General features: G+C 49.5%; 1 protein-coding gene across 8 annotated transcripts in view; it reads right to left on the minus strand.

Moving 5' to 3' along the window:
• Nucleotides 1-17,022, minus strand: part of CDK5RAP2 (CDK5 regulatory subunit associated protein 2) — a 166,958-nt gene that overhangs the window by 15,095 nt on the left and 134,841 nt on the right. For 5 of the 8 annotated variants that reach the window (XM_072960013.1, XM_072960016.1, XM_072960015.1 and 2 more), the window contains 6 exons: nucleotides 14,959-15,131; nucleotides 9,385-9,498; nucleotides 5,239-5,355; nucleotides 3,145-3,334; nucleotides 2,068-2,189; nucleotides 753-989 (listed from right to left, as the gene is read on the minus strand). In XM_072960013.1, coding sequence (XP_072816114.1) covers nucleotides 753-989; nucleotides 2,068-2,189; nucleotides 3,145-3,334; nucleotides 5,239-5,355; nucleotides 9,385-9,498; nucleotides 14,959-15,131 — 953 coding nt within the window. The remainder of the gene's footprint in view (nucleotides 1-752; nucleotides 990-2,067; nucleotides 2,190-3,144; nucleotides 3,335-5,238; nucleotides 5,356-9,384; nucleotides 9,499-14,958; nucleotides 15,132-17,022) is intronic. The other 3 variants (XM_072960018.1, XM_072960017.1, XM_072960014.1) reach the window with 2 other exon arrangements.

Consider the following 17,022-nt stretch of genomic DNA (forward strand, 5'->3'; position numbering starts at 1 on the left):
CACCTGAGGCTCCCCAAAGCCACGTTGTGCTCCAGGAACAGCACTGGACTTGGAGCTGGAAATGACGCCCAGCTCCAGCTCTGTCACCTGCTTGCTGTGTCACTTTGGACAAACCCAGTACCCTCTCCGGGTCGTAGTTTCTTCATCCAAAGAGCAAAGAGGATGGCCTGTCTGACTGCTCTGAGCCTGGCCTCGTGCCGGTTTATGATTCCTGGCCCTACGCTGGGAGTGGGGCAGAGGAGGGGCAGAGGAGGGACAGGAACCCGGTCGTGGCCTCTTCCTGCTCCCTCCAAGTTCCCCGTGGGGCTGGACAATACACCTGCCAGCAAAAGCCAAACGGAATCAGTTTTCAAACCTGCCAGGAAGCTTTTCAAATCCTGAGCCACTGACAGCCAGAGGAAGAGGTGTAGATTCTTATTTTCAAGGCATAAAGAGGGACAAAAAAGATTTTCAGCAGTGGGGTGATGTGGACAGGACTAAGTGGATGGGAGGGAGCAAGCCTAGAGGCAAGGAGGGCAGCTGGAAGCCCAAACTCCACTCCCCTGAGAATCAGGAGGCCCCAGACAGAGACAAGGCCATTTTGCCAGAAGTGACAGCTAATTAGCCTTCGGGCCCCCGGCTCTGGGGATAGCGCCTGTCAGGCGTCAGGGGGAAACCAGCTCCCTGGAGCAAGCGCAAGACCCAGAAGCTCCCACGTCCCACCCAGACGTGCAGAGCTGCACTGCAAACAGTCAGGAGGGGCCGGGCCGTACCAGGCTTGTCCCGCTGCAGGGGCTGCTCGGGGACGGACAGGGTCTGAAGCGCCGAAGCGAGAGCTGCCTGCGGGGCCTCCTCCCCGCCCGTGGCCAGCCGCTCCCGCAGCCCGCTCTGCCGCGCACTGCTGGGCTCGGTGCTCCTTTCCGGCGGTGCCCGCAGAGCCTGGATCTCTGTTAGGAGGCCATGCAGGTCACCGCGAGGGTCCTGCCCCCTCCAGCCTTCCCCCGACGCCTCTGCGAACACGTGCAAAGGGAAGCCTTAACTCCGTCCACCACCGAAGGGCCGGCCGGCAAAGACAGCAGACGGTGCCTTACAGCCGCCACCACCCGCCTCCCCTTCCTAAGAACTAGGTACAACTGAAAATAACAACTTGACTTTAAAAACAAAAATACTGGCAGACTTAATTGCTGCTATTCCACAAGCTAAATAAAAGCTGGAAATTAATTTTCTCTTCTGGCCGTAAAAGCCTAGCAAATTGCACACCAAACCCCGAAATTATGTCTAGTAGTAATAAAATCTATTTGGGCCAGAATTATAGGATGAAAGGGGCCGATTTTAAGAGCCACAGTATATTAAAAAGGCACAACAGCAAGAATCAGAAAAGCAACTTGAGAAGAAAATGAAAGCTGTGAGGTGACCCTTTGCTAGATAAACTTTCAATAGGGAGAAACCAGCTGGAAAATTAGTTTAAAAAAAAAACCCACCACACCTCAAAATTGATTCTAAAGCATCAGAGTTTACAGTCAATCACTCTGATCCGATGTCCCTCTCAGGGTATAGAGAGGACCAGGGCCGACAACTGTCTCCAGAGCAGTGTCCCGCACACGGTAGCAGGTGCTCTAGAATTAACTGCTGAATGAATGGGCGAAAAGTAACACACACTAGCAGAAAATTATAATAAAAGGTCTCTCTTGAGTGTCTACCACGTGCCAGGTACTGTGTTAGGATGCTCTTAAAAAATGAGCTCGTTTAGTTTTCACAACTGTACAGAACAGATGTGAGCAGACATGTCTTGGAGAGGAAGCAACAGGCCCAGAGGGGTGGAGGCCTGCAAAGGCTCGCAGCCGGCAAGTGAGGCAGGAGGACCCAGACCTCAGCTGGCCGGACTCCTGAGCCTAAGTCCTTCCATGTCTGCTGCTGTGGCTTCAGAAGGAGAGGGGGCCAGCGAGCCTGCCTCAGAATACGCAGGCTCCAGCAGGGCAAGCCTGGGGTCTCAGGAGAGCGCCAGCCTGCCGTGCGGGGGAGCCCACAGACCAAGCCAAGCAGCCCCGGGGCGGGAAGGGGGCTGGCCCGGCCCAGGGCGCCCCGTACCTCGCGGGCTCCGGTGCTCCTCGTCCAGCTTCTCGTACACCTTCAGCTCCACCTGCAGGGACTGCAGCAGCTTGTCGTTGTGGGAGAGCAGCTTCTGCCTCAGCTTCACCTCCTCCTGCACCCTGAAGAGGCCCGCCGCCGCGGGGGGGAGGGGTCACCCCTGACGCAGGGGACTTACTCCAACCCCCCAGGCAGGCAGCTCCCCTTTCTGCCAGAGCGTGGACGAAGTGATCAGCGTGCTGAAGACCAGTCGCAGCCAGTTGGGGCCACTGAGGGCCACTTGGGCCTAGCCCCTTATGTACATTATCTCACACCGTCTTCACAGACACCCTGAAAGGTCTGTGCTATCTAACCCCCAATCCACGGGGATGAGGAAGTGGAGCTCCAGAAGGTTACGTCTTACCCAAGGGTGCATAGCTCATGGCAAAGACCATGACCTTGCAGACCACTGCACCACCCTGGGGAACAGAGGGGTGATGTCAGAAACTAAAGCGGGGGGGCATTCAGGCGTGCTGGCGGGGACCACTGGACACACGTGGGACAGGACGGGGCTGAGGGAGGAAGTGCAACAGCATGGTGCGCACAGTCCTCTTAAAACCTGTCAGACTCTGTCACTCCTCTGCCCAGGACCTCCCACGGCCTCCCGCGTCACTCAGCGTGAAGACCAAGGCCCTCACCGGGGCTACAGGGCCCTCATCCTCTCCCACAGCCTCTCTCCTCCAGCTGCACTGCCCCAGGACTCCCCGCCTCGGGGCCCTTACCCTTCCAGGGAAAATGACCTTCCCCCTGACACCTGCCCAGCTCACGCCCTCACTGCTTTCAGGCGGCTGCTCTAATGGCATCTTTCCAGAGAGGCCTGCCCTGAGCCACCTGGGATAAAATGGAGCAATCTGCCCCCCAGGCCCTGTCTTCCTTCCTTAGATGACTGCGCTCCCTATAATTTCTTCCCTTCCGACGAGTCACGTGTTGTGCACTGCATCCGCCCCCAGGCGCCAGGGCAGGGGCGAGTGCGCCCCGAACGCACCCAGTGCCGAGACGCGTGGCCTGGCCAGCGGGCCTGGGGGCTCGGACCGCTACCTGCTCAGCTGGCTGCGGCCGTGGCAGACCTCCTGGAGCGGCTGCTGGCTCTGGCTCTCCTTCTCATCCACCTCCCTCTGCAGCCTCTGGTTCTCGGCCCTCAGGCAGGCAAACTCATGCTGAAGGTGCTCCAGGTCCGCCGTCTTCCTGGAGAGGGCTTCGCGCAGTTTCTCATTCTCCTTCTGTTTATCTGCATGCACGAGAAAAGCGACACTGAGAAGAGACACTGTTTATTTTTTCCGACCTTATTACACAAATTTGGCACTTCAGCTGCAGCGTTCCAGGAATACCAAAGGGAGTGAGATTTAATCTGGCGTTCGTGATTGTGGCATTCCAATTATCTCATGCATTTTGGGCACATGAATCTGTCAACATCAAGACTGCAGATGAAATGTCACTGGGATGAAACAGGCCTGTTTAATTTCCTATTAAATAATGGGCAAAGGAAACAATGGGTAGAAATTAGAGACAGAGGCAAGAAACAGGGCCCGAAACTCTGGTGACAGGTGTTGGGAAAGTCCAAAAACCCCCCACAGAGGCCAGCAGGGCTGTGCAGGTGGCACCCGGCTGTCAGCGTCAGGCCAAGAGGATAGCGCCTCTCCTAAGGGATGAGCTAGACAGACGCAGGCCCAGGGACAAACAGTCAACAGCACAGCCTGGAGGCAGAGGGGCATGTTCAAGTATGCCTCTTTCGTTTACTGACCCCACAACCTTGAGCCATTTTCCTCACTTCTCTGTGCCTCAGGTTCCTCATTTGTGTGGCCGTGAGTAGTAACTGAGTCACTGTGTGTGAAGCACTTCGCACAGGGCCTCACAGCGCTCTGCAGGCTGTCAGTGCTCCACAGTGAGCCGTCAGCCACGCTGGTGGTGGTCACGCTGCTGTGGCCTCAGCGCTAACTGCAGGCACTACTTTAGGACTTCCCCGAGCATCAGCATATGCACTCTTCAGAGCAAATATCCAGGTAGGTACTTTTTCCTCCTCACTTTCCAAGAGGTTAAGACTTCACCAAGGTCACACAGCCAGGAAGTAGCAGAGCCAGATTTCAAACCCAGGTTTCCAAATCCACTCTTAACCACAACACAACCACCTCTTAGCAACGCAGCCACGCTAGGCTTCCTGGAACTCCTGATTGGTCCATGCTCCCCCAACTCCAACGCCGAGGCCTTTGTCCACTCTCTCCTTTCTATTTAAAATGCCCTGACTCTTCTAAACCTTGGGCACCTCATCTAATCCCTGTGAATATTCCAGACTCAGCTCTGGAAGATCAGCCTCCTGTGGGTCAGGATGCCTTCTCCAGAATCCTGGGGCTCCCTAAGCCTTTATCAGGGCGAATCCTCGGCCTGGCCAGCCACGAACTGCCAGGCTGTCCCTCCCATCAGACCATGAGCCCCTGAGGGAAGGAACCAGGGCTCACTCAATTCTGTATCAGAAGCTACACAGGACTTGACACAGAAGAGGAGACAGGAAATGTTTGCTGAATGAATGAACGACCTGCAGAAGCCCCCGTTTCATCTCTTAATTGATATCCCCTAGGGAAAGGGGGATAAGGCGGCCACGTTGCGGGTCCACCTCCTTCTGGTTCTGTGAACACAGGCCAGCCACTCCCCAGGCCTTGGTTTCTTACCTGCAAAACAGGACTAATAGTCATGTCATTCCAGAAACATTTTTAAGTATTGAGAGAAAATAGAAGTGAAAGCTTGTTGGGGGTTAAGCTCCAAACAGAAGGAATTAAAAGAAGAAATCTTTCAAAGAAATACTGGAAAAAACGTTCCTGACAGTAAGGGGTCTGAAACGTGGGGAGTAACACACTCCCAGCCCTTCTCTCTCCCACGTGAACTAAGACGAGTGGCAGGTGGCTGCACGGAGGAGGGGTGACGAGTAAAGACAGTAACGCTGATTCAGCCCCTGCGCTGCGGGCTTTACCATGCTCAGTGTCACAGGAGCCCTCTGGGCTATTCCTATATTACAGCTAAGAACACTGCGATTCAGAGAGGTTAAGTGACCTGCGCAAAGTCACAGAGCAGTTGAAGGCAGGCAGGCCGGACTCCAGGGCTGCGTTCTCTCCACGCGCAGAGGGCTCCTTTGTCTCTTACCTCTGGATCCTTTAGCGAGCATTGTGTTGAGGGCCTGGTTCTGCTTCCTCAGGAAACGAATTTCTGACGTCAGAGAATTATGCAGCTCGGAACCATAAACGAAAATGTTTGAAGAACCTATAAAAACACATAAATAGAAATTTAGGGACATTCTCCAGGCCTATATGGATGGAACTTTCTAGAACAGTTTTAACTAATGAGGAAACACAACATACAATGCCGTATAAGGTACTACCAGAGCCCAAAGGGAAATGAGAGTGAGCTGGAGAGAGGAGACAGGAGGGGCCTCTCCCACACCGTACCTGTCCTTGGGGTGAACAGAGGAGGAGCCTGGGCTGGCAGGGGAGGGAGTGTGGGGAGTGGGGACAGTCTTAACCTCCGTGGACTTTTCTCCCGAGGTCCAAACCCGCAGGGACCTTTCCACTGAGGCTGCTCCCAGTCCTCTCTTCACCCTTCCTCCCCACCTGCCAAGCCTGCCCTCCCTCCTGTCTCCTGCCTCTGTAGATGGCGTCAGCACCATCCCGAACCCGAGCTAGAATCCTGGGGGCCAGTCTAACGCCTCTCTCCTCCACGGCCCCGTCGGCGATCGTGACTGCTGTCTCTTCCTCCGAGGGGCCCCGGACGCTGCCCACTCTTCCGTGCCTGCAGTTCAGCCGTACGCCTTGCCCTACCGCCTCCCTGCTACTCTGCCAACGAGGTCATCATCCTCCACGTGGTCCGTTCGTGTTTTTCTCTGCTCAGCAACATGTGACGGCCCCACCACTGCGAAAGATGATCACACAAACCAAGCACAAGGTCCAGAGGCTGATCTCCATTATTTAGCTCTGATCTCGTGGTCCGTCCCACTCACTCTCACCTGGGACCCTGGTGCCGCAAATGCAGCCAGACTGAGCCACTCTGTGCCCCAAGCATAGCATGCGGTCACACGCCTCCCTGACTCTGCAGAATGACGTATTCCCTTTGCCTAGAACGCTTACCACCTTCTTCACCTGGCAAAATCACACTCATCTTTCACCTCAGCTCAAACTCACTGCCCCTGGGTGTATACTAAAAAGATCAGGCTCTGAAGGCAGACCGCCTGGGTCTGGGGTCACTTACAAATTCAGCGGTCTCTGTATCTGCACATACCTGCCTGGGCTGTTGTCTCTCTCCTGTAATCCTAGCCCTTCCTCCAGCCGGACAGCTCCCCAGACACCATCACCACATCCTCAGCACTGCCATCCTCTGGGCTTTCCACGTCCGCACCACATACAGTGTTCAAGTCCACAGCTTCCCCCCGAAGGGCACCCACTGTGTGCAGGGTGCTTTCTACGCGGGGCAGGCAGATGCTTCCCTCCCTGTCTTCCTCACTGATGCAGTCTTACCACACCCGCTTTCCCAGCCTCCGGTCAGCTAGAACATGGTCATGTGCCGCTTCCAGTCAATGAACTTGACAGGAAGCCTGCTGGGAACTTCTAGGAAAGATTCTCCACCCGGCTGAAAAGAGAAGGACAGGGAGCAGCCAGCCCCACCCTCCCCTTCCCATGTTCTGGACTCTGTTCTGTGAAGATGGGACGCTGATAATCACTGCAGTCATCGCGGGCACTAACTCCAGGCCCTGCTGTCAATCCATCAGCCTTCAAACCCACCTCGGAGCTGCCTGCCTCTGGGTCTCTTATATAAGAAAACATAAATCCCCATTGTTTACAGCAGTTCTTACTCATATTCTGTTGTCTGCAGCTGAGAGCATCCTGTAATAGCCAGACTCCCCCTAAGGAAGGGATGGCACCAGGTCTCCCAGAAGCCAAAGCTTGTACTCCGCTCACTCTCCAGCATTACCTCTTCCTCACGCCGATGATTCACTTATCACAATGTCGTACATTTTTGTAATTCTCATATATCCCTCCTGCCATCTTCCTCCACTCTCCCCTCTGAACTCTGCTGTCTTTCCAGAGACACCTGGGTTTGAACCAGGGTCTCATAACTTCCCTAAGTCTCTGCTAACTCAAGAACGATCTATGTTACTGTTATTGTATTACCATTTGTGTTAATATCAAGACTGATGATAGGCTGGAGCCAAAACAGGACCAGAGAGCAATCTGGACGAACCAGAAAAATTCTACAGAAGTCTACCATGACGAGAGCTGACGTGGTCACTTTTCAGAAGAATCGTCAGGCCAGAGAACAACTCCTGACACAGCCTGAGCCAGCGGGGTCCACTTCTGACGCTAAGAGGCCTGTCTTTCCTCTGAAAGTCACCGCTGTAAGCTCGTGTAACTGGTGACAAGCTGGAAGATCTAATGCGTGAGATGACAGTTTTTAACAATATTCCACCTCAACATTACAAGGAGCCGTGCCTTTCTCAAACCTGCTCCCAAGATGAACATTTCACAGCAGGGGGGAGGCAGATGCGCTATTATTTCTCTGTCTTCTCGGGGACGGTGACAACATGGTGAGAACAGCACGTCTCTCCACCAGCATAAATACTTTATGAATGCCTTTTTGTAAACCTTCCCATCAGAGTGAATTACTCTCCAGAGCAATTGCCTGCTCCATTGTAGCTGGTGGCCATTTGAGCCCCCAAATAATTCTATAATTGGATTTGCTGGGGAAAATGTAAAACAGAATGAATCTAATTCAGGCGTTACCAAGAGTGAATGTGATGGGCTCAGGCGTGTATTTCTTTCCAGTGTTTGATGTGACTAATAACTCAGATTAATCAATTTCCCTGGGAGTGAGAGGGGGAGGGTGCAGGATGGGGGAGGGGTGCAGTGGCGAGAGAGAGAGAGAGAGAGAGAGAGAGAGAGAAAGAGACACACACACAGACAGAAATGGAACCATTGTTCATCTTGCAAACTAAGCAGATACAGTACTTCGAAGAGATGTCCTTCTGGGCTGATGGCTATGATGGGCTAAAAGCAAGGAGAACTGGACCAGGGGCCCACTGACTACATCTTTCTAGAACTCAGTTGTCTCATCCCCCAAAAATGGCAATGACATTAGTGTCCCCACCCACTGCAGAGCTTTGCAATGTTAAAACTAATAATGTTGCACAAAATAAGGCAGTAAAACAAAACTGACAATGATGAGGAAAATCATTTTCTATTGGGTGCAGCTCTGAGCAAGGCCCTATTCATAACATTGCTTTGTTTAATTTCACAGTGACTCCATGTGTTAAGATAATTAAGACTGGGAGAGGTGGGTGACTTGCCCAAAGTCACGATAAACAACAGAAGAGCTAGGTCCACACCCAGGTCAGTCCAGCTCCCAAACCAACTCAGGCTTTTCCTTGTGCACAAAGCTGCTCTCAAGACGCATTCTTCCCAGAGTGAGGACACTCTTTTCGGAGCAATAAGGAAGGATGTTCAAAATATATGCACTGAAAGAAGGAAGGAAGAGAACAGGGGTATAAAGTCTTCTAGCTTTCGGGTAGGTGAAGGGGAGAGTAATATGTCTCTGCATTTGCACTGACACTGTAAGGGCACCGAAGGAAACTCTCAAAAGTGGGAGGAGAAGGGAGAAAAAGGACTCACAGGTAGCGAATAGGAATATTAATTTCTGAACCATGTGAATGTCTTACCTATAGAAAAAGATATGTATTTTTCAGTTTTTCAGAGAAGAATATTCCATTCAGAGCTAACTGTGGTTACGGAGGAACACTGGTAACCTCGTGTCTGGCGTGCGAGGTTTACCAGATTGCTAAAATGCTAATTCTTTTAGAAACCATTATTGACAAGAAGACCAATTATTGCTTTGTTTTATCTGAGCATACCTCTCTATTTCGCTACAGCTTCTGGAGTCGAATGAGGAGTCAACCACAATTTAGGACGCTGGAGGCTGGCTGACTTCTCTGATGATCGGGAAATGAACATTTACCAAGGACCTGCTTTGTGCCAGGGACGGTGGGGCACTCTGCGTGAGTTAGCGCACTCAGTTCTCATCACCAAAGAACAAACGGGAATGATTATCCCCATTTAATAGATGAACTACTAGAACTGAAAGTCAGCAAGGTTACGTGAGGTCACCTTGGAGGTAAGCACAGAGTCAGGATCTGAACTGACATCTCTCTGGCCACAAGGCCAAAGCTCTTCACAGTACACAGAACACTTACCCAGGCAAACGCGGCACAAACGAAGCCCCTGCCGCCTCTGGGAGGGACCCCCTTACCTTGTTCAGACTCCTGTCGTTCCAGCTGTCTCCGGAGTTTCTCATTTGTTTTAATAGATTCTTCTAAACGTTTTCTCAAACTTCGAATTTCTTGTATGTGTTCCATTAGTAAGTCTACAGGAAGGAGGATATTTTTAAAGTCTGAAGCCCCCAACAAACTGAATAATTTAAGATTATGCAGTGATCTTGAAATTCTAAATAGTATTGGATGTATTAAGACAGTCAGCAACTGGTAATTCTTTCCTAGGCCTGGGGAGGCTGAGCTATTGCCCAGTCTCGGCAGCCCTCCACAAAGAAGATATTTTACATCACATGGAAAAATTATATTCCATACAATTTTAATGCTAACTCTAATACGGCCTTTTATTCTTCCAAATATCAAATATTAATTTAAAATCTTCCTTACGGTGAAACTAAAAGATCACTTTCAAGTCTGCTTGAATTGCCTGAGAGTTGATTAAAGCACCATCGTAACGAATTCAGATATTTTCAAGACTAATTTTTTGAAAGGAATACGTTATCCATGTATCACTTACTGATTTAAGACTTAAAGACAAAGGAAAACAATCATCTCAAGCGTCAGTGAGGAGGGCAAGACAGGTACCCTCAGCACATCCTGTTAGAGGGAATATAAATGTGTATGGCTTTTCAGGACTGTTTTTATCAGCAGCCTTAGAAAAGTTCTTTCCAATGTCCTTAACCAAGTAATTGTACCTCTAGGAGTCAATTTAAAGAGATCACCAGAGACGCTGACTATCATTGGCCAGAATGCATAGAAATGTCCATCTTAGAACCATTTTTTAACAGTCAGGACTGAAAATAACCCAAATTATTAAAGTAGCTGAATCACCCCCACTATGATGCAGTATTGCACAGCTATTAAAATTATATTAGGAAGACCATATAGTATCACGGAAAATAGAGATACAAAATGGGTTATTCAGCAGAATCACACTCTACTGAAAAATCTGTAGACGGGAACAACACATATAACACAAAAGAAGGAGATACACCTAAACATTAACACAGACTGCCTCTAGGGGATAGATTTTAGGCTTCTCAAAACTTTTATAACACATCTTGATATTTAACACACTGTGTCACAAATTAATTTTTCTGAATTTTCTAAAATGAGCATGCATCATTTTCCCCGCCTCTGCCACATCCCACTTTAACAAAGAAGCGAGGAAGCAGAGTTCCACCCCAGAGGCGGGCTTCTAGAATCAGTGTATACGGCATAATCACGGTAAGTATACAAAGGCAAAACTAGTGTCTTTTATTCATCAATTAGGGTATACTCAGTATGTCTTGCTAATGTTTGTTTTAAAACATTATACTAATGTTATGACCCAGTTTTAATTCCTCCAAAATGACTTTCATTTAAAAGTAGCACAATGTTACAGATCTTTTCCTAATTAAATAGTAATTTTGCCATGAATTTGAATGTTTATGAGACGACTTAATTCCCAGATCTTCAGCTATCTCCTATTAAGGCCAGAAGTGTGGCAAGTCATTTGGTGGGAAGTCTGGGGACCCTGCCTGCCATCAACTGGGACGTCACGACACTGCTGCCCTCCCATTCCTGCCTTGCTGCCCTGCAAATCTGCCAGCGGCCAGTCAGGTCTGAGTGAGTCAGAAACTTATCTGTTCTGACTCCAGCCTTCCTTGCTGGCTTATCCACGTCACATACTGCCGGCTTCTGGGGTAAAACACTCAGCTGTCATCCGGACAATTCCTCTTCTACGGAGCCCGGCCGGGAACTGGAAGCATCATTTGGGCTTAAGGAAACATGCCCAGTTGAACCGGACACCACTTATTAATTATGTAGCCCTAACTGAGGAGAAGGAGACACTATCCTTGTCTTCACAAAACGAGAGAAAAAGATCTGTCGCTCTTACGATAATACCCTGCTGACAAATGCTAACTTTTTAAAACAGAGTCTGTAAGAAGCAACCACCGAAAACAGCTGCATATCTATCTTTTGCGTACTGGTTCCAGTTTATAGACACTTGGTTAAGAAAATGCCCTGAAATAAGGGGAAAGCTTCATGTTCAAAGATATTCCCTGCAGCACTGTTCACAATTGTGAAATTTTAGAAAATGACTTAAATGTTCAGCAACAGGGGAACATAAAGAAAATTGCAGTCCAGCCATTCCATGGGCTGTTCTGAAGCCACTGAAAATGATGCTATGTAACAATATGTCAGAAAACCTATGATATAATGCTAAGTGCAAAAAGGAAAAGCAGTCAATTATCTCTCTACTCAGATTATAAACAAGACAAAAGGGAAACCAGACGAAGAGACCACAGGTCTGAAGAGAAACAAACTTCAAAAAGCTAAGCGTGAGCTTATTAGCGTGGCTCCAGAGAGCAGGGCGCCCACTCAGGAAAGTGCTGGTAATCCACTTGAGAAGCCCAAGGTCATGTGTTCTCAGAGGAGTAAGAGATGAAAGAGATGCCTAAAGGGTTCTACGCTGGAAATAAGCCAAAGTAGGGGTGGAGAGTGAAGAAAAGAAGGGCAGGCTAGAGGAGAGAGGAAGTGCCGGGTACCAAAGCAGGAGCGTCTCAAAGAACCGGGGTCACAAACGTCCCCGGGTGGTTTGATAGGGATTGCGTTAAACCTGTAGACTGCCTTGGGCAGTGTGACCATTTTAACAACATTGATTCTTCCAATCCAAGAGCATGGGATATCTTTCCATTTTTAGTCTTCTTCAATTTCCTTCACCAATGGTTTAAAGTTTTCTGTGTATAATTCTTCCACCTCCTTGGTTAGGTTTATTCCTAGGTATTTTATTACTTTGGGTGTTATTTTAAAGGGGATTGTTTCTTTACTTTCTTTTTCTGTTGATTCATTTAGTGTAAAGAAATGCAACTGATTTTTGAACATTAATCTTGTAACCTGCTACTTTGCTGAATCCTTTGATCAGCTCTAGTAGTTTTTGTGTGGACCTTTTAGGGTTTTCTATATATAGTAACATGTCGTTGGCATATAGTGACACTTTCACCTCTTCTTTTCCAATTTGGATCCCTTTTATTTGTCTCTCTTGCCTGCTTGCTGTGGCCAGGACTTCCAAGACTATGTTGAATAGGAGTGGTGATAGTGGGCATCCTTGTCTTGTCTCAGATTTTAGTGGGAAGCTTTTGAGCATTCAAAAATCCACAAATGACAAATGCTGGAGAGGCTGTGGAGAAAAGGGAACCCTCCTACACTGCTGGTGGAAATGCAGTTTGGTGCAGCCACTGTGGAAAACGGTATGGAGATTCCTCAAAAGACTAGGAATAGACTTACCATATGACCCAGGAATCCCGCTCCTGGGCTTACATCCAGAAGGAAAACTACTTCAAAATGACACCTGCACCCCAATGTTCATAGCAGCACTATTTACAATAGCCAAGACATGGAAACAGCCTAAATGTCCATCAACAGGTGACTGGATAAAGAAGAGGTGATATATTTATACAATGGAATACTATTCAGCCATAAAAACCAACAACGCCATTTGCAGCAACATGGATGCTCCTGGAGAATGTCATTCTAAGTGAAGTAAGCCAGAAACAGAAAGAAAAATACCATATGAGATCACTCATTTGTGGAATCTAAAAAAGAAAAAAAGAACATAAATACAAAACAGAAACAGACTCATAGACATAGAATACAAACTTGTGGTTACCAAGGGAGTGGGGGGTGGGAAGGGATAGACTGGGATTTCAAAATGTAGAATAGATAAGCAAGATTATACTGTATAGCACAGGGAAATATACACAAGATCTTGTGGTGGCTCACAGAGAAAAAAATGTGACAATGAATTATATATATATATATGTTCATGTATAACTGAAAAATTGTGCTCTACACTGAAATTTGACACAGCATTGTAAAATGATTATAGATCAATAAAAAATGTTAAAAAAAAAAAGAAAGAAAGCAACGGATGCAGTAATAACAACCACAACAAAAAGCAAACATTCCCGTGTCAGGGTCCGGCTTGCTGCGGTGTAAACCCCGCCCCTCTAGCTCTTGACACCCTCAGTCTGCCCCTCCCCAAAGGCCTGGTTGGAGTGGTCTCAGGCCTTCTGGAAAGGACCCGAGTTCCGTGCCAGACTAACAACAGCGCAGCAGCGGGTGGCACTAGGGACAGGGAAACAATTTGTGGTCTGACTTAAATCAAGAGAAGGCAGATCGGAGAGCCAGAAATAACCAAGAGAAACCAAGCCCAGACAAACTCAGAGAGATCGCAGAGGGACAGAGCCAGAAATCCAAAGAAAGCATATACAGGGGATGGGCTACTAGAGGACCCCAGCTGATACCGGAGTTACATCAAACGTGTACACTTCATGCTCTCGCTATATTTTCAAACCGTGCTCCTCTGGCCCTGGGTATCCTAGAGGAGGCTCAGAGACCACCACCAGGGACAAAGGCTCTACTTCTTTGGAAAATGTATCTCTTTTATTTATTTTATGTAACTTTTACATATTTGGTCTCATCTGAAAAGGGGGGGGTCTGTTGCTAAAAAAGGACTTTAAAATCACATTGTACTATGTGATCAGGCATCAACAAAGAGCTTTCAGCAGGGAGGTGCCAGTGTCTGATTTGTTCTCTGGGTCCCTTCTGGGCACCTTGCAAACAACCCACTGGAAGAAAGGAGAGACCAGCGAACCAAAGGATGTCAGCTGAGGTCCAGCATCTACACCAGGGGTCGGAAAACTCTGCCCCCTGGGTCAGATCCACCCACCACCGGTTTTGGTAAATAAAGTTTTACTGGCACATACCCAACCATTGTTCATTTACATGTTTTCTACGGCTGCTTTCTGCTGCAACAGCATGACTGCGTAATTGCAACAAAGACCACATGCTTCATAAAGCCTAAAATGCACGCTGTCTGGCCTTTCACTGGAAAGGTCTATCTGTTCTGGTCTATACCCTCCCTTGAACTTATGAACAGTAAGCCCTACCTAACACCCCACAGGAGGTCAAGACTCAAATACAGAAGGGGTAAAGGGGCGCTCAGGGGTAGGTGGGGCCTTCAGGGGCTGATTCTGCCAACTGAGCCCATGGCTCCACGGTCAGAGGCAGGACCAGGGGCTGACCCAGTGGGCCAAGGTTCACACTAAAGAGAAACACAGCAGATTTATCGAATATAAACTTTGGATAAACAGGAGGTGAAGTACTCTCGAGCTCCTGTATAATTCAAAGCAAGGGTCTTCAAAGTGACTCCGCCTTAGGAAGAGCTTGAAAGAAACAAGAGGGAACTGACCAGACCTGGGGCTGACACACACCTCAGTGCTCCCCAGCCCGCCACTGTCAGATGAGCCAGGAAGTGGCAAGTCACGTAACAAGTCACCATTAAAAAATAAAACGACTCTTCCCCAATCGCCAACACTTCCGACAGCCGTGGCTTTCCCCAGTGATAAACGACACTGAATGCCTAGCTGGGGCCCTCACAGGATCTCCTCTCATCTGACAAATACTCAAATGTCACCACCTTCCGCTTCAGTACAAAGGTGAGATGGCACATTACTGCTGACACCAGGAAGTCTTGCTGTGTTTAAGATGCTTCGCAGAGCTTGGCTTACCTTGAGAAAAGTTGTTCGCCAGGCCCGACATCTTCTCGGTCTCACCGTCTTGCTTCTGGTCTCGCGAGAAGGAGGACTTCTCAGACATGTCACAGTCAGACGGCGCACGAGTGGCTGAGGGCGCAGGAGACTCGGGGAGAATGTGCTGGTAGCTTAAGCTGTCTTCCTCAATCCTTGACAGTTGGGATTGAAAGAGAAACCGTTTCCCACTCTGAGATCTCAAGCCAGGGCCATGGCTTGAGAAGACTTAGGGGTACTGGCTCTTTGTGATTCACCCGTGTTTGCAACTTCATTTTGGTGCCCTCCCTAGAGCATTTTTTTAAGCAAGGACATTCTAAAGACAACCCAAAAAGGCTCGGTGGGCTTGAATTTGGAGCCAGTGAAGAAGGGGGAGCCACCATCTGGCTTGTAGAGGAGGGACCTCAAGAGAGGGCCCGAGTCAATGGCAGCTGCTTATCAAATGGCCGCTCGGTACCAGGCGTTTCACTTGTACTGTCTTCCTTGGTCCTCACAGAAACCTCGGAGGCAGGGAGGACCATCCTCATTAGAGCCGGCAGTGGCGGGGGCGGGGGGGGGGGGGGCGGGTGCTGAGGTGCATCATAACCTTGCACACCGTCTCACAGCTTCTAAGTGGCAGAGCCCACATCTGAATCCAGTCTGTCTGGCTCCAAGGCCCCAGGAGAATGTGGGAGGCCAACCCAAACCCATGAAGTGGGTTTAAAATGGGTTTAAGAATCTCAGAGCCCTTGTGGTCCCCGAGCAAGCCCCGACATCACCACTCAGGCAGTCATCCGGTTATGAACCTGTATTTCCCAAGGGCCACCTAAGCCAGGAGGAAAAACACCCTGAACTCCGTGAAAAGCCCACATGAATCTCCATTATAGACAAGCTCCTTAAATTAAGCTCTTTTTTTTCTCCCACTTTTTCCTATTACTTCTTGTCTCATTATTCATGAGCTCTGACAAGAGCAAAGGACTCCAAAGCTGCAACGCGTTCATTAACAGGTAAACACCAGATGCATCTTTGCTCAGACAGCGTGATGGATGCCCGGGCTCGCTGCCGCCCCGCCAAAGAGCATAAGGGGCCAAGGGCACCCATCTAATTAGCTTAGGAGTGACCCATGTGAGTGTTACGCCTCCAGCTGAGAACAGTAGAACAGAAGGAAAAGAAACAAACCTGTCAGAAAAGGGAGGGTGACACACGGCTGAGGAGGCTAAAAGAGGCTCCCGCCTCCTTCCAGCCCACTCTCCGAGCCTCCGCGCTCATCTTTCAAAATGGTACATCTGGTCATGTCCAGCCCCAGCTTACTCTCTCTCAAAGACTCCCCTCTTTCCAGAGATCAGAATTTGGACTCAATACAGTTTCTGAGGACCAGCGCAACCTGGCCCTGCCAGTCTCTCCAGCCTCACATGTTGAGCACCGGCCACGCTGCTCCAAGGGGCCACATCTCCCTCACCTGGAGCCCGGACACTCTTTCGACAAGCCCCGCCCCCGGGGCCTCACCCTTCCGAACTCAGAGAGGACTGTCTCCGCGCTGGGAGGCCCCTAGTGCCCTCTCTGCAGCCTGCCAGTGGGACAGGACCCCCGCTATTATCAGGATGGAGGTGGAGGGCTGAACTGGGAGGGATCTTGGAGAAAACTGCAGGGAAGGAGTATTTCTCCAAACTTCCAGAAGCCCGGATTGAAATGTCTCCCAGTCAGCTGTCATACCTCCCTCCTGCTCACTCTAATGACGCTGGTGGCCTTCACGATGCCAATAAAATCTAAATTTCTGCATCCCAGACTAGGCTCTGTTTCTTTATTTTGCCCCCAGGAGCCCAAAGGGTCGCAGCTTCAAAAACGAGGGAAACACCAATAGCACGAACAACAGTCGGGACCTTTAACAAGTCGACAGAGGAGGGCAGGACCCGGACGTTTCCAGTCGGCCACAGAAGCAAGCTAAGAGTGTTTACAATCCATGTATTCCATGAACGTTTTTAAAATTCCAACTACATGCCAGACAGCTGGGGCTGGAGCAGGTGTATAGAAAACCAAGGCTCAGTCCTTGCCCTCAGAAGGCAACGC

This window comes from Vicugna pacos, chromosome 4, assembly GCF_048564905.1.
Source record: "Vicugna pacos chromosome 4, VicPac4, whole genome shotgun sequence".
Lineage (NCBI taxonomy): Eukaryota > Metazoa > Chordata > Mammalia > Artiodactyla > Camelidae > Vicugna > Vicugna pacos.